Source organism: Corvus kubaryi, unplaced genomic scaffold (assembly GCF_017639235.1).
Source record: "Corvus kubaryi isolate FWS band 111438036 unplaced genomic scaffold, C.kubaryi_AGA036_p1.0 66, whole genome shotgun sequence".
NCBI lineage: Eukaryota > Metazoa > Chordata > Aves > Passeriformes > Corvidae > Corvus > Corvus kubaryi.
The window spans coordinates 15,860,945-15,882,244 of record NW_024582054.1 but is presented as its reverse complement, the minus strand read 5'-3'; the positions used below and the strand labels follow the sequence as shown (position 1 = coordinate 15,882,244).

Sequence of the window (21,300 nt, the reverse complement as noted above, 5' to 3'; positions counted from 1 at the left end):
TCCTGGGGGGATTGGTGGGGAGTTGCTGACATAAAGCACAGGCAATACAATTCTCTGTAAATGCCACCAACAGGTAAACTTCAAAAAACAGAGAGGACCTGAAGGGCAACATTGGCATAAAACAAATGAAGGTTAAACTGATGTGTATGAATACATATAGGCTTGAAAATAAGTTAAACCTTAAATCTTAGGAAAAAATTGATTTTAGAACAGCATTTCAAGAGAAATAGCAAAACCAGAAAACCAGAAGGGATGAGGTAGATCTGATACAGCCAAAAAAGAGGCTGCAGTGGTACAGCTATGAGGGTAGAGGACTGGACTTGATAACCTAGATAGTCCTTTCCCTGTTCTGTGTTCCTAAATCAAGATGCACAGCCAGCAACCCTGAAAACCTCATCTATATGTGAAGCCCTAAAACCAAACAGTGATTTTTCCCATCAGAAAGGGAACACAGGAAACAAATTCTGATGAGAATAAAAACTAATGAAGATTTTTAAACCTGTTTCAAGAAAAACAGTTTTCTAACATGTAAAATAGTTGGAACTATATGCCTTTTTGCCTACATATTCCATCAAAATTGAGTTAATCTCCTTTGAAAAAAATAAAGGTAGTTAACAGCAACAGTAGGAGAACTATAGTTAGTTGGGCTTCCCAAAAGTTAAGTTTTAAAGAAATATAAATGAGAAACCACAATCTCCTTCGCTTCACAGAAACAGACAAGAGAAGACAAGAATATGGTGGAGAAACACAACAGTAAGAAGTAAATTTTTGCAGTAAAAGAAATAGAGAAGATTTGTACATGCAAAGACTTACAAGTTCTTCAAATAATAAATACAAAAAGAAAAATTTCTAGTCTCAAAACTGGACAGAATCAGTACAGTTAGTTCTTAGCACATGGCAGGAAAGTCCTTTCAGTGTAACAGAACAATGGACTAAATTCCTCTTGTCAAACCTTCCCAAAAGTATAAGGGTGAAAAAGCAAGTTTTAGCAGCGATCCCTGGAATGATGGATGCTGTGGAGTGTTAATTTATACACAGGCTTCAGTACATTGGTACAGCACCACACAGAAAATCCCACCCAAAGGGAACCCCTACCTCTTCTTCACAATCTAGTACAATAGCTTAAGTATCTTCCGGCACATCCGAATTTTTTTCCACATGTTGCCCAGCTCATTATACAATGCAAATCCAGTGGCTACTCCTGAAAGTCTGTATTAACCTCTCTAGTCTGTACAGAAGACACAGTTACTTAATCTGCAATGCTGCAGCATGTGCTGCCCACGTGAATTATAGCAAAAGATCATTGTTCAATGAGGGCCTGGTCTCTCTGAATATATTTAGGATACAATATACCTTCTATGAAAGGATAACCTGCTGATAACAAGAATATTTGTAAGAATTGTTTAGCAATACACCCAAAGACACAGACCAGATCTTTTCCCATTAAAAAGGGGGAAATGCCTGTAAAGTTAGTGGATCTCGTTCCTATTGCTAGTTTAGACAGCATATTAGAAGCATGAATATGGTTCCCTACAGAACTGATTAATCCCACCATCTCCTTAAGGCTGAGCAGTATCATACTAAAGGGGTTTAATGATCCAAAACCTGAAATCCCGTATGTGGTACTGGATTTCAGATGAGATTTTCTAAAAACAGTAGAATAAAAGAGACATGATAAGATAGCAAAGGAAGCCTGAGTCCGTATAAGATACTTTTTTTTTTTCAGGCTTAATGACTGCTATCACCTGCCTTCCAGAAACTGCATTCTTAACATCGGTAATTGACAAGAATAAAGAATAAGCTAAAACAAGGGCTGTGTGCACTGAAAGTAAATTTGGACAGTCAGAGCTAGTAATATACTTGATTATCAGGTATAGGTAAAAATATGCTCAGCTGATGCTTTGCACTGTCCCAAATTATACCACTTATATGAGACAGTCTTTTTCTGTAGGCTAGAAATTGCTTAAACAGAGCACCAAGAATTTAAATGTAGCAGAAAAAAAGCTATGCCAAGATATTTAAGAGAATATTCACACTACATAAGCTTTACTTCAACTTGCTTTCAGACTGTTGAAGTCTTTACAGCCTCTTTGTCCCACTATTGCACTTCTTTTACTTAAGGAGATGGAAGAAGAAAATGCCTGTATCATGTATTTAACATAAAAGCCTTTCAAACCAGCAGGAATCCTTCAGTTCAATCATGCTTTATGCACTGAAAGGTTAACTAATGGGGGAGGCTTATTAGCACAAATAACACCACTTCTGCCTTGATTCAAACAGCACACAAGCTAAGCAAGCTCAGGCTCCATGCACACTTAGAGAGGAAAAACAAGCAACAAAAAACCACCACAGAGCACCTGCTGCTGTAAAATCAGTTCTCAGATGTGTGGGCAACAGCAGCTTTCCAAGGGCACTACCTCCCCTCAGCTGTTGATACTGAATCTCTCAGGTGACGGAGAAGGGAGCACTTTGAAGACTTCTGATTTAAGAAAAGATGAACATTCAGAGCCAACCAGCTCCAGTTCTGAGACAACAGCCCTAGTTACATAATTTAATCTCTAAAGCCTCAATTTTCTCATCTTATAAGCATTTTTATGTCTACCTTTAAAAGAGATACGGTGATGTGTTTATATAGCTGTTCTAAAATTACATGCAAAAGTATGTTTTAGGCACTATAATAACTGTTAGAACAATGTTTCTGAATAGGAACTGTGGCCCTTTCTTGAAAACTTATGGTGAGAGAAACTCATAAGAATTTGAATGCTAGAATTTTAGCCAAACTCCAGTGCATTTTCTCCTCAAAATTGTCTCTGCAGTGTCCTAGTAGCATAGGAAAAGGCAAAATTGCCTTTCATTTACCGTACAAAACTGTGCAGGACTAGTCTTTCATGTTCTCTAGAACAGATGATTTTCACCTCAGTCAGCTGCGTATCAATGATCAGGCTATCATTTCCCTGCATTGAGTTTTGAAACCCTGTAAAATTCAAGTCATAGTGCAAACAATGTGTAATACTGCTTGGATTAGATCAAGTTAATCTCTTTTTCCTCAAAAGATTCAATACTATGCTCCTGTTTAGAATGTTCTTCCTAGAGGCTTAATAGAGAAACAATTCATTTCGCTGTAGCTGATGTAGTATGAAACAGTTGCTAACCTTTGACAAGAAGGTTACATCAGATGCCAAGCTGGGGTAAATTATACTGACAATTGCCCTTGTTAATTGCTTTTGAGTAGTACTCAGTATGTCTAAATGTGCAGTGAATTATTATTGTGCCCTGCTGCTATCCATTAACATGAAGATCAAGAATTTTATTTTACTTTTTTGATGCAACCATAGAGAAGGTGATAAAAGCCTTAATTGCAAACAGATTTAATTTAGAACCTATTAGTGCAATTTATCCAAGCATACAGAAGATGGGTTGGTTTGAACAAGCTCATAAGTTTAAAGCTTCTTGTAAAGGACAAATCTATATTGCCAATCATTAGAATATACAAATATTAAAGATTTTAGTCTCTTTTGGAATGAGTACTGAAAACCTCACACTTACCTTCTTCGAGTCTTCATTATTTCAAGCAAAGAATTTCACTGGAGATGGTCTTAGTTCTTTGACTCATCCAGAAAAAAACTTCACATTACTTCAAATCCTTCATATTTAGTATTTAAAAGAAAAATATTATGAAGCAGAATCTAAATTTTCTCAGCATCAAAAAAAGTATCCCTAAGATTTCCTTGTTTATTCACTCACTAACAAGACTGTGTGGCAATTATTAGTTCTGAAATACTAAGAGAAAGTACTGCAAAACAGGAAAGGCAATTCATCTCAGGTTTTATTGAAATTATGATATATTATACAGCCCTAGATGACATATTCTACCTAAACACTACAGTCACAAGAGAGAGTAAAATAAATATCAAGCAAACCACGGTATTTGTTTGTACAGTGTACAAGATAAGCAATAGCACAATATTTATTGCCATAAATATTTGGATAGATATGTGAGATACTCTGTGATTTGATCGTTTAACACCTAATAGGAATTCACAGAACCACAATGAATCCTAAGACAAATCTGGACAAAATAAACAAGTTTCAAGCTCTAGAATGTATTTTGAACAGAGGTTGCATATATAGGGATGAATCTTTCTCGTGAGCTATCCCATTTGCTTCTAATTAGAAGCAAATTTTTTATTTCTGCACTTAGACTGAAATACTAGTGTTTGACTTTGCCAGATGTACAACATTAAAAGGGGTAGATGTGTATTCTGAAAAAATGCTGTCCACTATACCAAACCTGTGATCTTAGTAGATGCTTCCTTGAATCAGCAAAGCTCTATCTTTTAAGGTATAGTATTTAGTTGCCCATATCAGGTTTCGGAAAGTTACCAAAATGTAACTTCCCACTGAGTGTCCTCCATCTCCTCCAATTCTAAATTTTCACTCTCTGTTGTCCAGCTGAATTCAACATTTGAGAGCCAAACTCCCCAAATTATTTTCAGATTGACAACTCTAATCAGGCTAACTTGTGGTCTAATCAGCAATTTTACTATTCATGCCAAAATTGCCCTACCAATTCTTTCTTCCACGCCTCTTCAGCTTCACAATGTTCAATGACAACTGCAAAAACACTAGCATCTATGCACAAACTGTCACTGAGTGAGGAGCTAATGAATCCCTGTATCAAAGCACTGAGCTTCCACGCTGCCTGAATGGAGCCAGGGATCTAAAATCCATCATCTTCAGCCATGGGACATCAGCGTGCCGTTTCCCGCACCACTGCATTCAGCTCCACACGTTCATTCAAACACCTGGCGCAGACACCGGCCACAGAGCAGGGAATGGAGCGCAAAAGGTCACTGAGACAACTGGATGGGGCACAGTGCCAAACAGTGCCAGCCATGAATGGGCACACTGGGGTGAGAAACTCTCCAGTGTTCACAGGTTTAGCCTCAACTCGTGGCCTCCTACCAGAGGCTCCTTCTCTAGAGCTAGGAGATAACAATAAATGGAATATTCCTATGCACAGTGTTAAAATACACTAAAAATGGATTATTAATCACCTTCTGAAAATAAGAACAGAAGTAACAATAACATGTTTTAAAGCTAGCTTGAAAACTGAAAGTCTGTTTCCTGTCTTCAAATTAGTTTTCCTTTACTAATTCTTTTGTGCTCCAGGGGACAATAAATGCAGCATGCACAAACACATGGGACTCCAGAGACCAAAAGAGTTTAGGAAAGGACAGGAAAAGACTGAGAGCATTTTGGGACAAGACCATTGCGTATTTAAATAGAAGGCTTCCATTAAAAAAAAAAAAAAAAAAAAAGTTAGGCTCTTTGGCAGTTTTATACCAGCTGGCAAAACAGCCAGTGACATGCATATCTCAGATTTGAGACTCATTCAGATATAGCCTCTCTCAGGCAAAATAACAATGCTGAAATCATATATATTTGCTATTGGGATTTTTTAGTCTATAAACCTGACATAACATGCAATCAGTATATTATAGTCCATTTTTTTCTGCAGATGATCTGCATATAGTAGCCTATAATACATTCATTATTTTCAAGGGACATGGTCAGGAACAGAGGCCCTCTTCCAGGTCAAGACTATGCATGACAGGTTGACCCTGCCTAGTAACTAAGCACCCTCCAAGGTACTCATTCACTTCTCCCTAGCGAGGATGCAGAGAAAATTGGAGAAGCAAAAGTAAGAAAACCTGTGGATGGAGATAAGTTTAGTAAGTGAAGCAAGGCCATATTGCTTCCCATTTACAGGCAGATGTTGAGCCACTTCCTGGTAAGCAGGGCCTCAACACACATAACTTACTTGGGACACAGACCATAAATCATCATCAGCACCTCTTACCCTTCCTTTCCTTGCATTTTTTTGCCAGGAACATTATCTTGTGGTATGGAATGTCACTATGGTCAATTTCGGTTAGCTATTCCAGCTGTGCTTCCTTCCAAATTCAGGTGCACTGCCAGCATATTCACTGACTTCTAAATTCATCAAGGTTTGTCTTTTAACTTACAAGTTAGCCTTTAGGTAATTCTACCATCTCCAATTCTTGTGATCAACAGAAAGAAATGGAATGCCATTAAGATGACAGTCTCAGCTGAAGATGACCATCATCCTAAGGAAAAAGGAAGATGTGACTTACAACTTAATAACACAAATAATTGTAGAAAGGATGTAAACACTCGTGATGTGCTCTGTAAGACACTCAGAATCTGCTTGTCATGCAATAGCTCAGTACTTGTTATAGTCTCCTAAGTTATTCATTGCTGCTAGGGAACAGTACTGTCACCCCAGTCCTTGTGGTGTCAGCACTCTACCTGGCCTACACAGTTAAGCAGAAACCTACTCCACTGTAGAAAGGGGAGGTAGGACACTTTTTAAAGTACTGCAGGATATGTACATGTATGTCACATCTTAAATGAGGACTTTCTTGCCAATCCCAATTACCTTAAACAGAATGCAACCTAAGTTAAAGGTATCCATTAGCTAGTTAGTCTGAACTTCAAGAATTGACAAATCACAGTAACAAACGTTTATAAAAGATATATATGATGACATGAAGGAGGACTCCAGTGAATCTTCATACACTAACATCACAACAGTTTTTCCAGTCCCTCATTTGGTTCATTTTCCATCTTGGCTAGGAGGTTAGCAGTCATGGTTTCAAGCCTTCAAGCATATGTTAATTCCCAGGTGGGACCTATTAAAGACAGTACATTCAGGAGTTTCTGCCAGAGAATTTACTCCTAGCAGAAAGCTACATTCAGACAGTTTCTATATGTTAATAATCACAGGAGACCTGCAGAGCACTCCCTCAGGACTGTTGCTAGATTTGTCTTTGTAAAAAATGTCTGTAGACAGTTTGTTCTTTTCGACCTTCTAAGGATCTAGACAATATAATCTTTTTGCTTGAAAGCTCAATCTAATTTTCTCCCCTCACCAGCAGGCAGTCTAGTCATTCTCATTCGCTAGTTGTTCACTTCCTCAGCTAAATGTGTTATACAAGATGTTGTCTCCTGCACTTAGCCATTCTGTAAATAATTTCTTGCTTCAACAATGAAGCCTTTGTCTCATTTCACCTTTTGCTGATCCACTGGTTGTTTCACTATAGAACATCTTTGACTGGATATGTGTTCTATACCAATCTGTAGGGGCTCATAATTTGTATAATTTAAATTAGGAGGAATGTACACAGTTCTTTGCTGATTTATGAAGGAAACGAGGCATGATGGGCATTAAACACTTTGGAACTGAAAACTACTTAACCACTTCTGGTATTCTCCAAGATCTGTATCAAACTCACAGACTTGCTCTACACTGCTTGAAATCCAGGAAAGGCAAGAGTAAAAGCACTATTCTGAATAGATATCAATGTAAACACAGTCAAGATAGGGTAGATAAAATTATTTATATTCACAAAAATTAAACTTGAACAAACTAAGAGTTCTACACAAGAACAAAAAAGGCAGTCTAACATGGTGAATCACCCTAAAAGAAAACTGTAACACCAGTAAAGGCAGCTAAAAATAGAGCAAAACACAAGATAGGATATTGAAGCAGATCACTCACTTTTTTTCATGGTCTACAGCCTCTGCTGATATACTGCCTACAAAATAGTGCAAGTTAATCTTAAGGAAACCCTGTTCTTTCTACTTTCTTAGACATAAAAATGTAACCCTGTTAGTGCTCAGTCTGTATACAGCCTAGGAAATGCTGAAATATTTTGCATCAAAGAGATTTTGGTTTTAGAAAAGCAAAACACAAACTCCTATTGCATTTTGCCTCCATTTATTATCTCAGAGTAGCCCTGAAGTTATTCAGTTCATCATATACCCTCTGGTTATAAGGACAACCCTGGGTCTATCCTTCTCCTGATTCTAAATCTTCTGCTTCTTCTGTATCTGCTCAGATAACATGCCACTGCAGTTTTGAAGGGAGACTTCATAGAAAGGAGCCAGAATTGGTTTTACAACTGTAAAATGCACAGACTTGGGCCAATCATAGTATAACTGAAAATTATGATTTGAAATTATGATTTCAAAATAAATGGCTGAATGTATACATTGATTTTCTTCCATTTATACTCATTCTCATTTAGCAATTCCATCTCTAACTCAGGGAAAACTTACTTTTTCCTATGCTTTTTGCTTAAAAATCAGAATGGGCTATGTAAAATTCTGTAGCATTCAGTGGTAGCCTGGTGCTAAATGACAGATCCCCACTAGCCTGAGTCTACTTAAGCAAAACTCCTCCCAAAATCACTAACACTTTTGCCCAAACCTAAATTCTTTCTTGTGAGAAATTCAGAAACTGGAACAGTTCCACAACACAATTCTGAAGGTCCAGAGGCTTGATGGCAGATTACCATACAGACCAAAATGAAAGAATGCAGACTAAACCAGCAGCACACATAAATGATTTCTCTCTCCACAGTTACCACAAGAATGACACCATCATCACCTGCGGCTGTTTCTCTCCCCATTTCATTTCTATGTATTGTATGTGGTAAAGCACAAAAAGAAAGTGTAGTAGTGCAAGGTGAATGAACACACAGAAGCATTCAACCCACATCTCAAGACATGCTGCATTCTTTTTCAGTACCCATTGTGGAAGACAATTTCCTCGTATAGGTTTGAATGAATTGTCAGGAAAACAAAAAAATATCGTAAGGAGGGATCTGATGCTCTAGCAACTCTCTCATTCCATGTGCTACAGTCTGTTCACACAAACACCTCATGCTTCATATACATCGATCTGGATGGTATGCTATCCATTTTTGCAGGGCTGCCACTTCATACTTCATTGTAAGTCAGGAGAGAAAATAGTTTCAGAGGCTGTAATTTTTTGTCATATAAAACAGACATCTTAGTCAATAAATTTCGGCAATATCTGAAAGACTCATAATTAAAAAATGAATTCTAACAGAACAACTGTAAATTAAACAGGCAAATATGTAACTTCAAAATAAAGTATCTTCTCTGACTTCAAACCTTACAAATAGAAAGATCACAATGGACACTACAGAACATACATGATATTCAAAAAGCAGGCAAACTATTAAAAGGTCTCCTTAGAAGAATATGGGCAACTTTTACAAACTTTAAAATAGAATCAGATCTTGATAAACCATAGCCATTACTATTAATTTTGGATTTAGCGATGATAGATTTTCATTTAGCGATGCACATTAGAAAACAGTGATCATCAGGTGCCTTTTGTCACCTTTTATCACCAACAGAACACCCAGGGAAATGTGAGGAGGTCAGCATCCAGCAAATAGCACCCAAAAGAGTCTGTGAGTGGAATATCTAAAAAGGCTCCAGGGAAAGAAGTATCCCCAATACTAACCCAGGAAAATCCCTCTCATTTTTATTATTACTATTATTATTAAATATAATTGCACCTGAAAAAGTCAAGTTGCTAAATACATATAAAATAAATTACATTAAAATTAGTGTTTTCTTTTTCTCTTATACTTTGCTTTATGGTCTAAATATTTGGGTTTTCAAAGCTTATTTTATAATCAATTTGATATGTTTTCATAGCTCTGATTTAAAAATCTATTTATCCCATATTTCTACTACAATTTGACCCATGCTGCCTTGTTTCTCTGGACAACTGAAAATGGCCTAATGGAAGGTTTTGAGGAAAAGAATATGGACAACGTCTTTGATTATGACAGCACAAGCATGTGGTAGTTCTCAGACAGTTACAAAAGATCTTGGTCTCATGGAAATCTTGCATGCAATTTGCTAAGAGATCCTAAATAGTCTTGCATTTTAAGTGTCATTTCAAGATGCACCTTTAACTTCAGATTTCAATTTTTTCCAAAATAATCCTGATGTAAGCTCACTTCTATTACTTTGAACCATAAACCAGATATAACAAACTCTTACAGATATTCAAGAAGCCAATAACACTTTAAAAGCTCCTCTTCAACTTTTCTATTGCATGTAACAGATGAGTCCCAGACCACATTCTTTATTTGACAGCTAGGTAGAGTCAGTGATATATACGATGAACAGTAATACCATCTCCAGAAGAGCACAGCAGCACGCCTTTGCTCCTCGTGAATGACTGGCAAATCCTCCTAATCCATCCTGACCACAAAAGAACAAGAGAAATTAAAGCTGAACTAGTTCCATATTTACTGCTAGTGAATAGCTTCAGGGATAAAATTGCCCAAAGTACAAAGGGAGCATTCAACAGAACTTTTAGTAATAATATCAACCAAATTCATAGATTTTATTTAGATACCTGAAATAACCTGAAACTAGCACCATGCCATACAGAGAAGCTTGAAAAAAAATATATGGGGAAGAAGCTGAAAAACTTATATTATTTTCTTTTCCAAAACTGATTGGAAAGACAAAGCAATGATTTTCTTTTGCTATTATTTCATAATGAATGCTTACGTCTCAGGTTCAATTCCTTTGTTTCAATCTATTCAACAAATTTTTTTATAGTTAAAATCAGTCATTAAAATGTTCAATTAATGGTAGAGAAAGGTAGATATTTGAGACCAAGCTATAGAGAAAAACTATGTGCCGTCATCATTAATGCTGAAAAGAGTCATTGTGCAAGTTCTTATCTTAATGCAGAACTAAAATTTCTTTTGTTGGTACTTGTGTCCATTTTCCTTCTTCCTTCCACTGACTACTACAAAGAAGAGCCTGACTTTCATTTTCTCTATAACATCCCATTAGGTATCCAAGAGCAACATGATCCATCTTAGACTTTTCCTACAACCTTAACAAATTCATGTCTCTGCACCTCTCCTCACATGCAAGAATAGTGTTTTCCAGATAACTGATAGCATTTTACATGTTATATTATAACACCTGAAGAATATACACTGCCTTGCTCAGACATGTCCAGTCACATATGCTTAATCTGAGTCACAGAGCTCCAACCAATTAGGCTTAGCACTGCTCACTTTTACAGTCTTTTGGGGTTCTTTTTGTTCTGTTTTTAAGAAAGGAAGAAAGCCTGTTTTTATATATATTAAAAAAAAAAAAAAAAAAAAAAGCCAGGATTTGATCTCATTTTCATTCCAGCACAAAACCAACTAAATATTTGGATATATCACAGAAGAGAAAAACCAGAATGGCTGACAGTAGAATGGCTCAAGCCATACCTACCCCATTCCAATGAATCTGAATTTTACAACAGGATTCAATGCAAAAACCACTTAAAATACTGATGATGAGTACTAGAACCTTGTTTCTGGTCATTTCAAAACCACCCTGCAATATATCCAGTGCTTCAACATGATTCGGAACATGGCAAACTCCTGCAGCAGATTAAGGCCCTCCATCATTCACATTAGGTCTGTTTTGGCCCCTGGCATTTCTCCTGTTAACTTATATCTTCAAGATTCCATGAAATGTCAACAAATCCCCAGCTCATTCAAAATTTGCAAATGGCCCAGTTGCCTTTCCACTATGAATTAATGCATAATACATTGGAAATAATCTGAACATCGAGTAACATGACCAGCCTCTACCTCTAGTAAACCTCTTGGCTATTTGTCAGAGGAAAACAAAGCAAACAAGCTCTTCTCCTCCCACAGGATCACATAAAGTAACAAAGTCTAAAAGTTTCCAGTTCTAGTGTTCTCATTTTCTCAAGTAATTCTCCTAAAACCCCCTTTGCTCAAGTTCTCACAAAAAGGTCTATTTTCTTCTTGCAAAGCTATGTTGTGCTAACATCAAATTCTTATTCTTTTGAACTACCCTGCTAAAGCAAGCTATATCAGTTTGAGGATCTGTTCAGTTCTCACTTAACTTTCTTTGTGAGGAAAAAACTAACACCTTATCACTCCCTTTTAGTCTTTGTCTTCTGAGAATAGTAATACTTCACCATAGATTCAGCTGTATTCAGGACTGTGCATATGACTCAGTAGATTGCCACTGATAAAAAATGTTTCTCCACTTTTTGAATAAATCCTACTATTGAATCACATACAGCTTTTGAGTTTCGTTTTGTTTGTTTCTTCCCTCCCCAGTTTCTTTCGGCATCAAGACTTAATTCTCTGTGCATCCCATTCAGCAACTCTACAAAACCCTAAAGAACTACTATAAGCAGTTTAATCTGATGGGAATTGAAGACACAAAGTACAGAACATGACACATGGTATTTTAGAGTAACAGTTTTCTTCAAATGCATATCCAGTTAAGAGAAACCCAGGTCTGGGAGAGACATGGGCCTGTCTATACTCACTATGTGCAGCTGCAGAAAATCACCGAGCCCAGGGGCACTGTCAATCCGGACAAGAATGCCATCCTTCACTGTTGTGCTGAAGCCCACAGCAAGACGGTCCGTCCTTGTGCTTGGTCTGTCATTAGCTGGCCAGGTGTACAGGATGAGACCCCCACTCTTCCCAAATATATATGTGGCACCAGCTACAAGATAAAAAAACAAAGAAAAACATATTAGTTTTGCCAAGTCTAGTGGCAATGCTATGACTTCCAAGAGGAACAACTTAAGCAAGCAAATGCTTTCATTAGTTACAGGGGTGAAATCAATGTGTTCTGCTGGCCAGGCCTGATGAAGTGCATTATTAGTTCCTAAATAAAGACAGGCAGCATTTAAGACAAAGATAAGTGAAGAGTTTATCAAGAATTATCAAGACAGTTTGTAAAGAATGAATTATTTCATTAGTGCTAATACCCAAGACAAGGTTGGATTGGACACTGCCGTTCAGGGGAGAAAACCACAAGCCACTCCCATTTCAAAAGCATGGGATTCAATCTTATAAGGTGATTCAAAGGCAATATTTAGCATTTATCCATGAGGCTGGACTTGCCTTCAGCTAAAGACTATTCAATGCATAGTAGGAGACTACAATTTTCTTAACACTTCATGAGATTTTTTGATATCTAGTCCACATATTTCCAGCACCATTTGTCTTGTCACCACTGAGCCTGGGAATTTGTTCCTTGCCCTTGTTTTTAAGGACAACACCAAACTTCTCCCATGCTGAACACTGTCCTCCCACATTCGTGAGGGCCATCTGAGCTGAGGAAGGCAGTAACGCAAGTGAGGAATTATTGCCGCAGATAAGGAAGCTGAGAAGCAAAAGAGTTTGGAGCTCACATTCTGACTTGTACTCAACACTCCAAGTTAGGAGCAAGATTTTATAACTCAGCAGTTATAAAATCAGCCCCCGAGCTTCTTGGGAAGTATATCTAAAATTCCTGTCTCGTCCAAATCTACAGGCAGGCCAGGAACAACACTCCTCCATGTTTCAGTCACTTACTGCACCTCATTTTTCTGAGCACCATTACAATGGTTACAGAACAGTAAGCAAAAACAGCCAGCTTCTGTTACTGCAACAAGGATAAAATAGATGTAGAAAGTACAGGCAATTACTGGGTACATTTTCTAATCCGAGTGAAAGTACAACTGAGGATTTTTTTTTTTGCACCATACCAATCAGCAACATGTATCACTCAACCTTGTGCAGAGTAAATGTAGTTAGATACAGAAACAGGTGGGATCATATAAGGGTAATTTCTACACTTGCCTACAAAGCTGCAGCTTCACTGAAGCTCTTTATGACCTGAATTCCAAATGAATGCTGCATATTAGTAGAAATAATTGATACACTTCTCCCTTGCTAAAGAGGCTTCCTCTGACATCTCAGAACACATTACCAAAACAGACATCAAAAACTCAGCCACAGAGAAATGAAATGATTTGTGAACAGCTGACTCAATGACAGAGTGAAAATCAATCATGTTTTCTTCTTCCCTTCCAGGCCTATGCACATCCAACAGAACATGCCCTCAGTAAATTCAGACAAATGTGTTTGAAATCAGGGTTAAAAGGAAATTTCAGTCATAATTCTGAATTACCAAAAGAGCACATTCTGGCATTCTGGAACTGTGCACATACACTTTTTCCGTTTCAGAAAGAATAATTTTATAGACTATAGTCTATAATTTTATAGAAAGAATAATTTTATAGACTCAGTCTCCTCATTCAGCTTTAAACTCCAGATAGAGGGTGCATGACTATTTTAAGATGTGTAGAAAGAGGTTTTGTTTGTCCATTTGTTTAAACATCCCCAGCTCTATCTGGAACCTTATGGTTAGACAGTTGGAGATGACCAGGTAGTGAATTATCCGTGTCCTGCCCCCATGCACAGGCATAACAACAGCCCCCCTAAAACTACACTACAAATATACTCCTTCAGTTTATCAGTTTGTTCTGTAACTTCTGTGTGTCTTTGCACTACAGACTAAAACTAGGCACAGCAATGTGGTAAGCAAAACTAGATTTACTCATTGTTGATGGTTTCACAAATTAAAACCCACTTCCCAAAATTACTCTCACTTGACTTGAAAGCTCTCCTCCTTTTCTTTGTACTGGTTATCAGGCCTTTCAGCAGCAAAGACAAGCTTGGAGGTGAGTTCTTCATTCTTTATGAAGGCAGAGTATTTCTTTACCTCTCTAAGAACCATTTGGCTGCAGGTGGACCATGTCAGTCCTCCAATGAGAGCCAATTAGAACCAATTATGTCCTCACAGGCCTTTCATGAGACTTAACTACTTAAACAGATCTTATTTTCTCCTCACAGAGCATAGATTTTGCTTCTAAGCCTAACCTGACAATATTCAGTACTCTGTACTGAGGTACCAAGGTTCCTAAGGTAAGGATCAGAAACACAAAGAAATAACACAGTCTAAACCTGCCTCTGCCGGGTTTTATTTCAGTTTTCTGTGAGATGGCTCCACATAATGCTTCATGAAGACATGTAGTACTTTGGTTCAGCTGGGAATGTCAACTCAGTTCTGGAGTTCAGCTGATCCACAGGCTTCCAGCTTTACCTTAAATATGGCAGGGGTTTACTGTGATGCATTCTGCAGTCATATATTCTGGCAAGGCATTGAGCTCTTGAAAGAAAATTCAGATACAACAACCAGAGCTGCACTAACCCAAACAGACCTGTAAGCAGAAGTCTGATTGGCCAATACTTGTTTCCTTATTTCCCAGGTCAGAAATACCTGCTTAATAAGAGACGGGCCACTTGCTTTATCTGTGTGTAGCTGAATGTACACAACATTTGTTGGATACATCAATGTCCCTCCCTTCACCAACATTTTGAGGACATACAGGCTATCCATTGACGTGTTTGGAAAGAGATGCATATTAATATTGTGACAGTATAATTTTTTCCCCAAATTATGAACAAAATAGTCATTCCAGTCTGGAAACATAAGATCCATCAAGTGGAAGTATAACAAGAGTTAGTTTCACGTTGCAATCACATAAAAAGAAAAAGTAACAAAAAACCCCAGCCATGCAACACAAACACACTTGACTTAAATACTTCTATTTGCCTGCAGCAACCATGAGTTTAAAAAGTTCAAGAGATTTGAACAAGCAAATTATAACCCTAGACTTCAGGAAAGGAGATTTCAGCTTCACCAGAACTTGACATGGCCTGGACACCTCTATCTGATTGGACTTGCTTTAAGCTGGTGTGAGTGAGCAGGCTAGACCAGTTTACCACTAGCAGTCCCTTCTGATCTTAAATCAACAATTATCCTTTCTTTGTGGTGTGGCAGAGAATTGTAGAATAATTAACCAAAGAATTCTAATTTTAAAAAAAGCTGGTAAGATGCAAGTCTGTTAATCTTGAAATCTTCTTGTACCTAAGCTCTGTTACACACTTCTTTATTAGACAAGAACACATTTTTTTTTCCAAGACACTTTCTATTCAAGACAGATGGTAGACTACACTCTCATATTTAGTTTTTTCTCACTGTTCAAGGTTTAGTTATGTAACTCCTTTAATAAGTACAACACCAACTGTGCCCTAACAATAGAAAAGTCTGAAGGACTGATTAATTGCATTGTTATACAATGTATTGTTGTTACAGTGTTTCACCACTTCAACTATATAACACTAAATTCAACCAATACCATGCAAAAAAAGAACAATAATAAAATCAAGGATACAAGCAACACAAAATTATTTCCCCAGTCAGTTTTGTGGCAGTCACAGTGCCCTGGGCCAGATTTACTGTAGCAACACATAAAAACAAACTGAAGTAGAATATTTTCAGCTACTCTATATGTTGCATGCAGCAAGTTGGTCAGCACTGGGAGCTCAGAGAACTGAAGACATATATAGAGAGGAAACACTCCCTACAGATTTAAGCTACTAAGACACCATTACACGTTTAGCGTATACAAAGCTTATAAACTCACAAAACTTAGTGTGGCAGACTGGCAGTTGACTTCTCCCAGAAATTACGTAACTTCTAACTTATATCATTGGTGTTTAGAGATTTAAACATCAAAGATGGGTATGTTACAACATATGTGACAATGTAGTCTGCATATCTAGAGTAGGTAAATTATGTATTTGCTAGTTGTATTCATGAATAGAGCTGTTATATTATTAATCTTCAGTCAAAATAAAATAGTTTGAGGCAAAGACTCCTCACAGAAAACTCCTAACAGACAAGTCATAACCAAGGTTATAAGCCACAGCAAATAAAGCCTACAAATGAGGTGTTTTAAGAAGCATTTAGTTTAAGTTAGCACTACCACCTGTCATTTTAATTCATCATTGCCCAAAGACTTCAAAAACCTATTTTAAGGAACAGTGTCCTTCAATCAACATAGTACAACTGCAGCAAAGTAAAGTAGGAAAGTAAAATAGTAAAGTAAAAGTAGAGTAGTAGTAAGCAAGTCTGTTACTTTTGCACGAATTAAAACTTCTGCGCCCCACACTCCTGTGAATTTCCCCACATTAAAAAATTGATTGCAAATTCTCTATTTGCATCTACTAAGCCATCAAAAGCCTGGTTTGCCTCAGCTACAGCACAGCACACACACTCATTTCCCTGTGGCCAAGAAAATCCAGCATTTGGTAGGTAACACAATGCTTATACACTGAAGGGTTACCTGCAGCAACTCTGCACTGGGAGAGTATATGTTTAGCATAGTGTAAATGCTACAGTTCATATTTTTACAACCAAAAAGTACCTTTAGGATGCAAATTATGAAGAACCCGGGCCAATTCAAAAACTACAATAATTACTTGAGTACCTTTCAAAAATTTGCCCCAAGGATGGATAGTCATGAGCGGCATGGAATGTTGGAGGGCATGGGCCACTTTTTAAAGGCCTTTTCTACTCCAGTGAGTTGGAAGTTCACCCCTGAACAACTATAGGACCCTGATAAAGTGACAGAATATTTGCAAGGAGAATGCTGTGGCACCTTCAGAGATGAGCTCTGGAGACACACCCTGTGCCTCATGCCACAGGTGAGTGATGGTGTCTGGATCACCATCTTGTGGCTTGAAAAGTAAGTCCTGCAGCAGCACAGCACCCTAGAAAGAACTGAGTCTGACAATGGGACTAATATCAAAAATAACCTTGTAGACACCTGGGCCAGAGAGCACAATATTGAGTGAGTGCATCATATTCCCCATCTGGCACCAGCCTCTGGGAAAATTGAACAGTAAAATGGACTGTTAAAAATCACATTGAAATCAATGGGTGGTGGGACCCTCAAACATTGGGATCTACATTTAGTGAAGGCCACCTGTTTAGTGAACACCAGAAGCTCTACCAATTGAGCTGGCCCTGCCCAATCATAACCTCCACAAACCAGAAGGGGATGAAGTCTCTGCACACATGAGAAAGGGGCTAGGGAAGACAGTCTGGATTAGTCCTGAGTCAAGCAAAGGCAAATCTATCTGTGAGATTGATTTTCCTCAGGGATTTGGATGTACTTGAGAGGTATTGCAGAGGAACAGGGAAATACAATGTGTACCTCAATGGAATTCGATTTTTGTGTGAGAACAGTCTGTAATGTTGAATTTTATAATACTGGTTGCTGAACGATGTTGCCACTGTATGCCATAAGTACCACAGACAATGAGGATGGACTGCTTCAGTTACACCAGTCATGAGCTTGTGATGCAGCTGGCAACCAGCCAACAGCACACCAGCCCTCCTGCCCTGGAAGATGTCTAGGATGGATAGAACCCACATGGACTAAATGACCTTAACAGACATCTTGGAGGGAGAGCCATTGACTATGGAAATGGTATCTGTGCTTGTGTTTATATACGTACAGCTGGGAGGTGTAAGATTTGAGCATGACATAAGTGGTATAGAATACCATGAACTAAATTGGGGAATGCCATTTCTAAACCATAACAAATATAGATATTATTTTACTTCTTAACATTTTTGTAAAAGGAGTGGAAACTTTATTTATATTTTATTCTGCTTAGTCCAGTAGTTCAGATGAGTCTTGTAGAGTATTTCATATGCCGATGTAAAGGTCCTAACATGTTTATTAATAATCATAACCTTCTGCTATTTAACAAGAAGCTATCAGTTCAACTACAGGAAAATTCATGACGATGGCATTTTGCTCTTCTTTCTTGGCAGGAAACTGAAATTTAGGTAATTTTCAAGACGCAATGTTGTCAAAGGATGAAATCAATAACATATTGTGCATGACCATAGGTTACATGAGCAAATCAAGAGCCATTTCACATAATGAATGAAACCTTGGTAACACCTGTAATTAGCAGCCCTTTAATCATCAGCCCTCTGAAGGCATAACTAAATAATGGAGACCTGATAGTTTACATAGACATTCAAAAAAATCCCACAAAATCTTAATAAGAAAAGGTAGAGCTTTTTCCAAATTTACATCAAGAAAAAGTAAGGATGACCCTTATCTTACTCTACCTGGACTAGGCAGTTCATTTACTATTTCCATCACCAGAAAATGCATGTAAAAGGAAGGCAGGTTAGAATACTGGCACGAAAGCAAGTGAGAAGAGATCAGGCAAACATCTGCAGAAACTAAGTAAGGGGACGAAATTTGCTGCTGCAGGAAACATCATAATTTGGTCATGCAATAAAAAAGCAGTTCCAAAAAACACGGTATATAGAGAGCTATTCAACCCTCGCAAGTGGAGATGAACAAAGCAACAAGGAAGAGCTGCTGCGACCGATTTCTATTCTAATAGAAAACTCTAATAACATAGACTGGAAGTTTTCCCAGAAATCTGATCAGGCTGATTTGATCTCTGCCCCCAAAATTAAGGTTCCTGGCCATATGTTTTCAGCTTAAGGTAGACTCCATATTTGACCACTCTATTTCCAGACAGAGAAACAACTGTAGTGTAGTTCTTCAGGCCTTTACTTGGCCACACAGTTCAGCATCTTATTTATTTATACTTGCTACACTCGAGAAAAAACAATCCATGCTTTGACCACCAGCTCTAAGAGGGAGTTAAAGCAAACAACACATGCATAAACCAGAAAAGAGAACTATGACTTTCAAATGACATCTATTTATTGCTCCCCAAAAGTTTATAACATCACAATGCAAACAATAAAACACATCAGTTGAAACCTATACACTGCCAAAAGGATGAACATTGGCTGAGTGAAAAATGAAGCTTCTGAAAGTTGTTTTTAATACTTAACTCATTCTGGCCACCTCAAATAGACTACACATATGCTGTACAACTCCAAATTTCCATTAAATTAATTTCTTAGGAGTAAAAAGAGTGAGAGAATGACAAAAGCATGTTTTGAGGACAGTCAAAGAAAGGAAACTGCGTCCATATGCCTTAACAACAATAATGATGAAAATAGGCAAAGTTTTCACCTAGCTTTGCAATATCCTCTCAAAGAGCATGGATGATTTAGCTGACTCTTCATTACTTGAAATCACTTCAACTGGGTCAATTCTAGGTATGCTGAAACATCTATATTGCCTAGAGATGACCTAAGAGGTGTTTTCAATTGACAGCTCCTGCAAAGTTACTCCTGTGGGTCTTGTCCACTAAATGCATCGCATTCAGCGTAATACAGCTTCTTTGCTTCACAGTTATATTAGATGCATGACAGCACTTCCAGCTACCATTATTAAACAAATTAATAATGGAGAATAAAAAAAGACCAAGAGAGAATTGTCCCATTCCTTCTGCCCTTTCATATTTACCAAGGCATCAGTCTTGACAACAGCTATTCTTCCTTCTCCCCTTATAAGCTATCATCTTGTTGCCCTCAATCCTAAACTTCAATTACATTGTTATCCTAATCCCTCTTTTACTCCTCTTCTTCCTATCTCACTATACATCACACCAAATAAAAAAAGTTCTTAGACAAAAGAATTAATTATATCTCAGGAATCAAAACCAAGCTAGCCATTGACACGTCCCCTGCCTTCAAGCATATACACCAATGTTCTTACATTATATGAATGATCTGCAATATCGGGCTATCCCAGGGACATCTTGTGAGTTACTGCCACTCAATCACACACATCAAGAAATTTAAGTGTCATCAAAACTGAGTATCATCAATCAGGATGAAGTGTCTTACTCCTCCTTCACCTAAAGATCCTCTCTGGCACTTGTACATCTGTGACTCCATTGCTGTGTCTTCCACACCTGAGTTTAAAAGGTCTATTAATACAAACACCTGCTTGATTGAAAAAAAGGAGATGGGGGTTGAAAAGGTTACAGGATCTAATCACCATCATCATCTGGGTCACTTGACCATTCCATCACAGGATCCTTCCTGGGAGGAAGGCAAGACAGGCCTAATACTTTCTATGATACAACTGCTGAAACATCCTTTTATTTATCAAGAGCTTTAAATTGCCTAAGAATAAAGAAAACTTAAAACCCTGAAAAATGCAAAGCTTCCAGTCTAATCCTCAAAAAAGAAAAAAAGAAAAGCAAGCTTCTGTGCTTAGAGTTCTTATGAACTAGCTCTACTTCCTTTAGGATGCTCATTCTTCCTTGACAAATTCTCCGAGACTGAAATTGAACACCACATTTATCTCAAAAAAATCAGACATTGTTTGACATGAAACTGAAATTCCTTTCACACTTTAAAATATGAAGGAGCATCTATATAAAAAGGAGGAGGAGCTATAAAAGCTGCAAGACTAACACAAAACGGAAGCAGCAATTCGGATAACGCCTGCTTTCTGTGTTTGTCTTCTTTAATGACAGCAAATTAATACAAGTCACTTTCCTCCCAGTATGTGTGCATCAGCCAACAATTGGATCAGACAGTATGCTACTTCTTATTAGTTACACTGCATTAAAAAGATTGGAAGAGGAAAAGAAGGAGAGCCAGGGAGTGTTTCTAGAACTACTTGAAGGTCCAAGATAATTTATGCTTGAAATATGAATTCCTCTAAATCTGGGATACCAGGAAGATTAAGGTTTTTTTCCAAATATGAATTTTCCATGGGGCATGTTGGGTATGTTTATCATC

General features: G+C 37.7%; 1 protein-coding gene across 18 annotated transcripts in view; it reads right to left on the bottom strand.

Annotated features, from left to right (window-relative positions):
• Nucleotides 1-21,300, bottom strand: part of NRXN3 (neurexin 3) — a 550,019-nt gene that overhangs the window by 235,919 nt on the left and 292,800 nt on the right. For all 18 annotated transcript variants that reach the window (XM_042047917.1, XM_042047922.1, XM_042047925.1 and 15 more), the window contains one exon: nucleotides 12,239-12,420. In XM_042047917.1, coding sequence (XP_041903851.1) covers nucleotides 12,239-12,420 — 182 coding nt within the window. The remainder of the gene's footprint in view (nucleotides 1-12,238; nucleotides 12,421-21,300) is intronic.